Source organism: Musca domestica, unplaced genomic scaffold (genome assembly GCF_030504385.1).
Source record: "Musca domestica strain aabys unplaced genomic scaffold, Musca_domestica.polishedcontigs.V.1.1 6, whole genome shotgun sequence".
Taxonomy (NCBI): Eukaryota; Metazoa; Arthropoda; class Insecta; order Diptera; family Muscidae; genus Musca; species Musca domestica.
Window position 1 is genome coordinate 13,731,772 of NW_026712363.1, and position 11,888 is coordinate 13,743,659.

At 34.2% G+C, this 11,888-nt stretch overlaps 1 protein-coding gene across 1 annotated transcript in view; it reads left to right on the plus strand.

Moving 5' to 3' along the window:
• The window catches only part of LOC109611688 (uncharacterized), a 400,312-nt gene extending 389,292 nt beyond the window's left edge, over nucleotides 1-11,020 (plus strand). The window contains exon 4 of the mRNA XM_059129259.1: nucleotides 10,339-11,020. Coding sequence (XP_058985242.1) covers nucleotides 10,339-10,836 — 498 coding nt within the window. The 3' untranslated portion in view covers nucleotides 10,837-11,020. The remainder of the gene's footprint in view (nucleotides 1-10,338) is intronic.
• The last annotated feature ends 868 nt before the right edge of the window (nucleotides 11,021-11,888 follow it).

Genomic DNA, 11,888 nt, shown 5'->3' on the forward strand with positions numbered 1-11,888 from the left:
ACATTACTCAGTTTCAAATTACTTATTTAGAGATCGCAATGGGAACTGCAGTCAGTGCAAGAAAATAGCCTATGCAGGTCCAGGTCTTCGTATAGGCCCCATATATCAGTACCTCCTTATATTCGGTATTTTGACGATTTTAGGTACAATTCTCACCGAAATTGTTTGAGATGTCGTATTTGAAGTTCGTAATGGATGCAGGTCCAGGTCTCCGTATAGCTAAGATATAACGATACCTCCCTATATACGGTGTTTTGATGATTTTAGCTACATTATTCACAGTTTATTTCAAGTTTCGAATTTGAATATGGTAATGGCTTATGGCTAACTAAGCCTATAAAGGTCCACGTCTTATAGACCCCAATATAACCGAATACAGTATTTTTAATATTTTAATAGAATTTTTAAAGGATTTTATTTTTTGAAAATGTCCATATTCGTTCCAAATGGTGGAGGGCATTTAAAGTTCGGCCCGGTCGAACTTACTGCTTTTTAACTTGTTTACTTTTTTTCCACACCGGGCCGAATATAGCAGCTTTTTATATCCTACACCACAAGGTGGTCAATGTAATACTTTGTGCAATTGTTTGGTAACGGACAAAAGTAAACGAGTTCTTTTTGATTATCATAGAACCAAATTCTGAGTCGATTTATGCACAGCCGTCTGTCGGTCCATGTATGTTTGTAAACAATGAAAAGGTCGCACTAATTGTCTGATCAAGATGAAGTTCTGTATAAATAATTTTTTTGGCATAGGTATGTACCCTATGGAAATTGGTAATAATCGGTCAAAGTTTAGATTTAACTCTCATATATATTTTCAACCGATTTTTATTTAAATATCCACCAAATATGTTACATTGGTCCAAATAGAATGGAATTTGGCACATGAGACAAGATTCAGCCTAGAGGGAAGTATATTAAATCTTGACCGTAATGTACACTACATGACAACGATAATTTTTTCAATTTTTTCGATATCGGTTGAGATTTGGATATAAGATATATTTCAAGTTTACAGGTGAAAAAACTGCAACAAAGTCAAACGCCATAATTTTTACTTTTTTACGTATTATTGAATGGAAGCAAAAATGTCGGAAATAGCATCAAATTTTACAATAAGTTTAGATTTGTTCGATTTGGTCACCTTTGGCACGAATTATGGGATTCAAACTGCCAACGAAACCGTCACACGCTGCCCGAATGTTGCTCTGCGGTATTTTGGCCCATTCCCGGCGAAGCTCATGCTTAATGTGATCGACACTTTGGTATTTTTTTAGTGCCAACCTTGCTTTCCAAAATACTTCAGATACAATAGTCCAACGGATTGGTATCCGGTATCCGAAGATTTGGGTGGCCATTGTGTGCTGGCAATGAAGCGAGGAACCTCATTTTGTAACCATTCTGGGGGGTGCGTGCTGAGTGAGATGGTGCTGAGTCCTATTGGAATGTCCAAGGTCAAAATTTTTGCCACGGTCGATTAATACGAGTGGAGGGCTACCATCGGCTGTTATGGCGGCCCACACCATCATCATGACCGGCGCTTGAGTTCTGGTGGCCAACCGAAGGTGCACATTTTTAGCTGGCCTCTTCGGCAAGTGCATACGATCATTTTGTTTGTTTACAAACTGCTCGACAACAAATGCCAAATTCGGCAGTTCACCACTTTCGGCCAAGTGAAGCAACTCTTTAGCTCTTTTGAGTCTATTTTCTGTCCGATGCGGTGTAAGTTCTTGCACCTTTTGGAATTTCAATGACTTTACCCCGAGCTCATTTTTCAATATTTGCCCAATGGAATATTGCGATATGTTCAGCGCACGAGCCATTTTTCGGCCACTGCGACGCGGGTTTCAATCAAGTCGCTTCTTTACTTTTCGAACCATTTCTGCTGATGTTGTTGTTTTCTTCCGTCCACTTCCTTGGCATCGGGCTAGGCTACCAGTATCACGGTACCGAGCGATGGTACGAGACACAAAAGATTTATTCACATTTAAATGCTGGAGTGCTCTAACGACCACAACCACAAGTGGCTATGCAGTTTTCCAGCCAAATATAAAGAAATCACACTATCCTGCTTAAATTCTATAACGAATAACTTTTTTCTGGAAAATTCTCATCAAAATGCTTTTGTACGCTTGTAAACAATATAATGAGCTGTCACTGGAACAGCTGTTGGACGAGTGGCTTAGAAATGACAACAGTCTGAAGTTTGTTACAGTTTTTTCATCTCACCCTGTACTTTGGCCAAATTTCTAATATTAGCCCAAATGGTAAGAATTTTTGCAGAGTCTACCGAATCCGTATTATAAACTCTAACTAAATTTCCTGTACACATTTTATAAATATATTTTTCAAGTTTTGTCTACATAGGTTCTGATTTGGATACATCTTCCATAATTTCCCTCTAATTTGATGCGAATAATGCAATAAAGACACCACAATTGACTAAAATATTGTAGTTCCATTCGATTTTATATTTAAGTATTATGGAAGTCATAGCATACATAGCAACGATATTTGCTTCAAGAATTCTTATAAAATATAAATTTACCTCAGTCAAGTTTATTGTAAATTTATTACCATATATAACTATTAGAAGTTAGTTTTAACTTTTTTCAAACTTAAACCGCTCTATAGGAACTCTTATTTGGTACACATGACTCCAGTATATATACAGAGTTGCCCATATTCGACGGACCCATCTGTCAACGCCATAACTTTTGGCAGAGATGTCACATCGCTTAATGACATACCGCGTTTGAAGCGTCAATCCAAGCAGATTTTTACCATGAACCAATACACGCAACGCGAGCGCTCTGAAATAGTTGAAATTTACATTCAACAGAAGAAGTCAATTGTGAAAACTCAACGTGCTTTTAAAACATTAAAAAATGTGAGAAGTGCGCCTTCTAAGGGACCGTAAATAAGCAAAATTGCCGTTTTTACGCCACTGAAAATCCTCAGGAGATTCAAGAAGTGCCTCTTCAGGACGAAAAGTCACAGTTTGGTGCGACGTTAGTGCGAAAACGGTCATTGGGCCGTTTTTCTTCCAAAATGAAAATGGCCATGCTGTTACCATCAATCAGGAGCGTTATCGCGACATGATGACCAATTTCGTGATGCCAATTATTCGTCGAAAGCGTATGAGGCAGTTCTGGTTTCAACAAGACGGCGCTCCACCGCACACAAGTCGCATAACAAAACATGGGTCCGTTGAATATGGGCAACCCTGTACGTAGTGGTGTTGGGCATCGCAAAATCGGCACCGCCTGACGTTTGTCTTTCGTTACTAGTTAAGCATAAAGAATATTCGTTTACATGTATGAATCAGAGGGCTGCAATGAGTATGATTGATCACACACAGTGGAAATACAATCAAGCTCAATCAGTCGGTCAGATGCAACATGTTCACTCGAGTCACTCAAGTCAAACGAAAAAATTGTGATCAAACATGTATTGATCGAAGTTTTGTGATCGCAATCAAACAGCTCACATGAGTTATTTGTTTACGAACTTATGATGAATTGTTCATAACGGGTCGATCATCTATAATGAGTCTGATCGGTTTTATTTATCTTAGTTAAGTGAGTGATTTGATTTGATTAAAACACAAATGTTCGAATTTGAGCGAAATCATGATTGTAATTTTACTAAGGATTTCATAACTAAAAGATGTCCCCTTTAAAGAAATTGGTACAAATTATATTTAATAAGCATACAATTTTTCATTTTATTTGGGTTTTTGGTATGCTAGACTTCAGTAACTTATTTAGAAAAAAAACAAAATTAAATTTTTTAATAAAGAAACACATCATTGGTATTTAGAAAACTAAAAATGTTTAAATATTTTTTTTAATTTTACAATATTGGTCAAGATTTTTCACAAACTTCGACCTTTTCGTTTACCTACACCTGTGTAGTTTCTACTTGCAACAATTTCGGTCGCACTATCACAATATTCTTCCATTTCAAATATCAAAAAAAAAAGTCAAAATAAACTGTCCCAACTTGATTAAATGGTTGAATGAACAATGACGCTGAGCGAACTCGATTCAAAGAAGACAATCACGGTTATGATTGCTCATTTACATTCATGTGTTCGATCAACTCATGCTGCTGAACACATCAAACCGTCTCGAACGCTCATGTTTGATTGAGAGTGAAGTGATTCAAACTGAGCGTTCGATTCGATCAGAAGCGAAAACGGTCATTTCATTCAGATCAAACTAAACGACTGCATCAACAAAAATCATGTAAGAAACCGAGTATGCTTGAATTTTTGCATACTCGTTGCAGCCCTCTGGTATGAATAAGTATGAAGAATATTCATTATACGCCACCTCCTACCTTTACAAATTAAATTTTATTGCAAGTCTTGTTAACTTTCCATTATCCAATCAACATTTTTCCGTGCAAGACATAAAAACCCTTACAATCCCCTAGTTTATAGTCCATAGTTCTTTTCAGTTTTAATGATGTATTCATGCTACTTAGAAACATTGTAAATTATGACTAACTAACTAACAGCGATTGCAACTTAAGTTTATTATGTAAAAATGTTTTAATGTTGGTGTTTAGTTTGTTGCGGATATTAAAATGTCATTAATTGTTATCTTATGAAGAGAACTCTAATCAGGCCATAAGCTTGCTGTTTACGGCAACAATGTTTTCTAATTATGACAACATTTTACGTGTAAATGCAAGAAGGCAAAAGACGTTTAATATAATAGATTTGCTGGATTTGTTGTCCATCCTGTTGGGGAAACTTAAAAATTTCATAGACATAGACGAGTAACAGTTTTACAACTTTAAAGGTGTTAGACTGTAAAAAGTAGCTAAATTCATATACACGTATTGAACATATAACAAAACTAAAACCGGATACTGTTTTTTACGTCGAAAATTTTTTTCTCGCCCTTAAGATGGATGTTTATTAATTATACGCCTAAGTCTCATGGCTACAGCCATACCCGATATGGATTATAATGTGGCCAAAATTTGTCCCGCCAATAAATGTGTTAGACTCCAAGTCTCTTAGGGTCTGTCTGACGGACTGGTACGTACAATGACTCTAAAAATGAATACCTCTCGCAGAAAAATTTAAAATTTGAACAAGTAAAATCGCGTTAAGTTCGGCCGACTTCAACTTTTAATATCTTAGGTAAAGAAAAGTTTTAAAATGAAGAGAATCGGGTTTGAATATTAGGAAAAATGGAAGTTTGCCATTGAAATTAGTTGGTAAAAGCTTATAGTTATCTACTGCCAGTTTCAAATTAAAAAGAAAACCTGTAAAAAATGTGGCTACAATCATCTAAAGACCAAAGATATGGATGTACCTCGTGAGCGATAAAAAAAAAATAATGAATATATTCCGGCAGTCTTCTGATATAGAAGACAGACTTAATTACAAACTCAACATACCGCATTTTAAACGATTCCCCTGAAAAGGGTGGAAAAGAGTATCGAATATCGAGAAGTAAATCTGTTAGAAAATGTGATCTAAATCGTCAAAATACCGATTATCAGGAAGTACCTTTATATGGGTTCTACAGCTAGCACACATTTCAAACTCAAAGTGCCGATTTTTACAAAATTCTTTTATGAAATGTGATATAAATAAAAAATGTTGGGATTTGGAACGAATTTTTACTCCCTCGTAATAATATCAGTCTGTTTGTTTGTTGAAATCACGATACAGGCCACATTATTTGACGTAAAGCTTCAAAATTTGGTAAAACAATTTGTATTGTATCTAGGATAGTTGGCATTGAGAGTGAGATACAGGGTGAGATGAAAAAACTGCAACTTCAGACTGCTGTCATTTCTAAGCCACTCGTCCGACAGCAGTTTACAAGCGTACAAAAGCATTTTGGTGAAAATTTTCCAGAAAAAAAGCTATTCGTGGTGGAATTCAAGCGTGATAGTGCAATTTCTTTGTATTTGGCTGAAAAAGCACAAGTGGCTGTCGTTAGAGCACTGCAGGTTTTAAATGTGAATAAATAGTTTGTGTCTCGTACCATCGTTCGTTACCGTGATACTGGCAGCGTAGCTCAACGCCAAGGAAGTGGACGGAAGAAAACAGTAACATCAGCAGAAATGATTCGAAAAGTAAAGAAGCGACTTGATCGAAACCCGCGTCGCAGTGGCCGAATGGCTCGTGAGCTGAACATATAGCAATGTTACAATCGGCAAATATTGAAAAATGAACCATTGAAATTTCAATAAGTGCAAGAACTGCAACGGAAAGAAAATAAACTAAAAAGAGCTGAAGAGTTGCTTCGCTTGGCCGAAAGTGGTGAACTGCCGAATTTGGTTATCTCCGATAAGAAAATATTCGTTGTCCAGCATTTTGTAAACAAACAAAATGATCGTGTTTACTTGCCAAAGAGGTCAGCTGAAAATATGCACCTTCGGTTGGACACCAGAACTCAAGCGCCGTCCAATAGGGCTCAGCACGCGCCAAATACTTCAGAACCACATTGTTGCAGTTTTCTTTATCTCACCCTGTATATCGAATATCGTTGTAATGGAGTGAATATTACGGCTGTGGTGGACTATAACGAATCGGAAAAAAAATAAATATGGAAGCTGTAACAATATCTGAAACGATTTTCACAAAATATGATATAATTTTTTAGGTATAGTTTGGAAGCATGTTCTAAGCTTCACCCTAGTCGGGCTAGCATTGCATTTTTTGGACACAGTAAAAAACAAATTGGGCGGATATATATAGAAGCTATATGTAAATTTGGACCGATTATCTCAAATTTCATAAAGGACTATTTATCTATATTGTTTTCTTCTCAATGTTATAAAATGTATTAAAATAAAATAAAGGAAAAATCAAACTCAAAACTTCTAGAAGCTCTTTGGTAATCCGGATTTGTGCGGATTTTTGTTCTACCGAATCGATCAAAAACGCGGAAGAAATGCATCGGATCACTAGTTGAGTAGATTTTTGGTTAAAAATGAAGATTAACTGATACAAATATAAGGTGGTGTTATTGAACAATCGGTTCTAGAAAGTAAAAAATTAAAAGGTGTTATTATTCAACGAACGTTAATATAACTTTTATAACTTTCAAATAATGAATTCTGCGGAAACATTTAAAATCGTATTTAAGGGTACGAATAGTATTAAAAGGTTAAATAGTGCTATTGAATGATTCATAAAAGCTAGAACGTTAAAACGTTTTGCATGAGGGTCAATAAAGAACGAAACGAAAATATTCAATTGCGATTATGTAGAAATAGTTCTGTGATAAGATTAGCTTTCGTTTAACTGTGATTTATTATTTATTGTATTAGATATATGTCCAAAGAGTCCCGTTTTTAATGCATAATACTGAAAAATTATTAAACATTTCAAATAAGTAAGCTTTCGATCTTGTTGCAAAAAATCAAAAATTAAATAAAGCCACATGGCAAGAGAGGGTATACATCCTTTGATACGGCCAAAAAATAACGGTTTTAGACGCTAGGTCTCTTTGGACACAATCCGATTCAGGACATTTGAAGTCGATCTAACGATGTTCGTCGTTCCAACCGTATGGCTGGTGCGCACGATAATTCTCGAAAACAGCATGCGATTTGGTCCAAATTTTGTCTGATTATCTTCAGATTACACATATCACAATATTTTTATTAACCCAAGGTCTGGTGTGTGGAGGCTCTTAAAGCTGCCTTTTTACTTGTTTCTATTATTTCTGACATTCTTTAACGAAAAACGTGTTTGTGATTTTAGTTGCCAAGATTCTTCACTTTTTATACCCTCTATTAACTTTGTCATTCCGTTAAAAAAAAATTCTAAGTCGATTTAGCGATGTCCGTCTGTCTGTTTTAAACACGCTATCTTTCGAACGAATTGAGATAAAAGGCTAAAATTTTGCACACGTGTTTATTTTTTGAGTAGGCAGGTTAAGTTCGTAAATGGGCCATGTAGGTCCATGTTTTCATATAGCCCCCAAATAATATATTATATTATATATATAATAATATATTCGGTATTTTTATGATTTTATCGACATTATTCACCGGAATTGTTACAAATTTGGTATTTGAAGTTCGTAATGGATACTACAGCCTAAGAGAGAAAATTGTCTATGCAGGTCCACGACTTCGTATAACTGTACCTCCCTATATTCCCCAACTGTACCTCCCCATATTCCCCATATAACTGTATCTCCCTATATTCGCTATTTTGATGATTCTAGCGACATTATTCACCGGAACTGTTTCAAATTTGATATTTGAAGTTCCAAAGGGATAGTACAGCCTAAGACAGAAAAATTACTGTGCAGGTCAACGTCTTCGTATAGGCCCCATATATCAGTACATCCCTATATTCGGTATTTTAAAGAGTTTAGGTACAATACCCACCGATATTGTTTGAGATTTCGTATTTAAATTTCGTAATGGATGCTACAGCCTCACACAGCTTCGATATGACGGTACCTCCCTATATACGTTATTTTGATGATTTTAGCTACATTATTCACCGTATATTTCAAGTTATCGAATTTAAATATGGTAATGGCTTATGGCAAACAATGCCTTTGTAGGTCCACGTCGTATAGACCCCAATAAAACGGCTATATTCGGTATTTTTAAAATTTAAACAGAATATTTTTAAAACTTTTATTTTTTGAAAATTTCCAAATTTAATCCAAATGGTGGAGGGTATTCAAAGTTAGGCCCGGCCGAACTTACTGTTTTTTAACTTGTCTAATATTGATATGTACACCAATATAGGTAAATTGGAAACCATCGGATACCACTCCTCAAGTGATCGAAATTAAAAATATATACATTTTTATACAACGAGAAAATTTGGAATTAAAAGATTAATTTTCATACTCTTTACAAATTTTACAACCCCATTTTAGATATTATGTAGACTAGCAAATAATAATTGGGAACCTCAGAAGTGGTTGTGCATCTTCTTAATATGTCCTTTATATCTTTATATAAATCATTGCAGGAAATTATGTAAGAGTAATCACCGTCGGTTAGGCACAGGAGGTGAAATTGTCTCCGCAGAAGCCAATCTTAGTTCATGTTGCAAAGAGCGTCAGGTTCATCCAATCTCTTATAAATTTAAATTTTATTTTATAAATTACACATTTATATATTTATAAATTATATGGTTGCAACTCTTTAGATGTAGTACCACCATGTCTTAAATTGTATATATTTCTTGCACGATTATTAATATATATTTGTAATTGTATTGCTTTGAAAATATATAATATATAAATGTAATTCAATAATAAATTTGCCAAAGCCAAGGTAAGTACTAAACATTGATGTGTGTCAATTATTAATAATATTTCCTTTATGTATTTATTTATTTTTTTTCAATTTGAAGTAAAAGAAAAAAAAAAAAAAAAGATTTTTTGCCAGCGAGCCATGGATATTTTCTAAGTGTATTTGATATATTGATGTTGTTGTTGTTGGCATATTTTACTAACCATATTACATATTACAAACTATTATTATTATTACATAACAAATACAAGATTACTTTTATTATAAATATCGATGTTGTTGTCTGTTTGTGTGGGAATATCAAAGCAAATTGTATTCAATAAACAATGAAAATCGAATAATCGAATAAATAAATTGGCCAAATAAAAAAAGGATTAAATGTAATTTTACAAGATTTTCATTAAGAAAATGTGTGAAGAAAAATCAAAATTCCAAAAACAAAACAATTTTTGTTATAAGAAAAAAACAAAAACCAATGAAAACCCTAATAAATATTGATGTTGTTCTCTTGATGTTGTTTTCAATGTTGTATGTGTGTGTATTTTTTCCTAAATGTATGTATTTTTAAAAAAATCTATTGAATCTATTTGGAATATACAGTCAAACAAGGCTACGATGAAGCAAATCAAGTCAAATAAATATAAAAATATGGAGTTTTTATAAAAATGTTTACATTACCTTGTATCACCCATTGTGATTGATTGTTATCCATGTTTGACTGTATAAAACTCTTTATTATATTGTTTTCTTTAAATGTGTATATTATTTGATAAGGACCAACAAAAAATGTGTATTGAAACAAAAAACGGAAAAATTCTGATTAAAAACCGAAAAAAATTGAAAAATTCAAATAAAGAAATGTAAAATTCATAACAAATTGCAGTTCTATCTAAGACAAAAGGAAAGTTGCAACACTTTCTCAGAATCCTTTTTCTATGATTTTCGCCTTACGTTTTCAGTGCTTTGTGTTTCTTCTTATTCTTCTTCTTGTCGTTTTTCTTTTTTTTTTTACCCTAACACATTTGTTTGCCTCATTTTGTTTTATTCCCCAACATTTCGTTTTCTTTGCAGATTTTAATGAGACCCAAACAATTTACAAATTTTGCCAGAAGACTGCATCCTTACGAATTTATAAGAGAAGGCGGTGATATATTTAAAACTCATCAGCCGCCGACTTTTATGCCTCTGCTACAGGAAACTCTTGTACCACAATACCAGCAGCAACAACAACAGCATTATCATCTACAACATTCAAATCCCTGTCGTATTTTCAAGGATTATTTGAACAACTCTAAGCCGGCAATGCCTTCGTTAATTTTAGATTCTTCGAAACAACATTATCAAGATGAACAACATCAATTTATTTTAAATAGAACATCATCGTCGTCGTCATCAACAACAACAGCGTCATCGACAGCAACAGCAACAGCAACAACAACAACATCAATATCATCCATGTCCTCATCATCCCCATCATCACCGTTGCCAGCAGTGCCAGTAACTGCTTCTAAACAACATCAATGTAGTAATGATTTTGTTCAAATTAAATTCAATTTAACCAAATTATAGCATCCGGGTCATTGCACGAAGTGTACATTTTCGGCAATGGCAAGAAATCCCGTACAGGATTCTCAAAAAATGGTAGGTAGATATCAAGTGTTTTTGTTTTAATTTTCGTTTCATATTTAATAATACTTAAATTATATTTATACTTTACTTTATATAAAATGTATGCTTTATAAATTAAACATGTGTGTCGATATTTTGGACTACTCTAAAATAGATATTGAAGAAATAATATAAAAAAGCTAGCATCGCGAGATGACATTTCATTGCTATTGAGTTCTCTAATATATTAAAATTGCATTAATTTATTGTCAAAGTTACGTTAGGTTAGGTTATTAAGCCTCTTTTCAAAAACGTTATAAATGGAGAGGGCAACAATAATTTGCAAAATAGGTATACAGCACCGAGCTTGAGAAGAGTTGGAAAAAATAATGATTTATATTATATAACAAATAATGATACCGTTTGTAACACCTCGAAATATACATTTGAGACCCAGCAAAGAATATGTATTCTTGATCAGCATAAAATTCTATGTTGATTTAGCGATGTCCGTCCGTCTATCCGTCTGCCAGTCTGTGGCAATCACTCTAGCTTCCGAACGAAGCAGGACTTTTGGTATTGAAAATGGACAATGTAGGTTCACGTTTTGGTACAGCCCCCATATAAAGGCACTTCCCGATATTCGATACGTTGATGATTTTAGAGACATTATTCGCCAGAATTGTTTCAAATTGTTATTTGAAGTTCGTAATGCATACTACAGCCTACGATAAAAGATTGTCTGTGCAGGTTGACGTCTTCGTATACATTCGGTATTTTTATACCCTCCACCATACTATGGAGGGTATATTAACTTTGTCATTCCGTTTGTAACTCCTCGAAATACTCATGTATACCAACAAAGTATATATATTCTTGATCAGCGTAAAATTCTAAGTCGATTTAGCGATTTCCGTCTGTCTGTCTGTCCGTCTGTCTGTTGTAATCACGCTATGTTTGGAACGAATTGTCTGTCTGTCCGTCTGTCTATCTGTATGTCCGTCTGCCTGTTG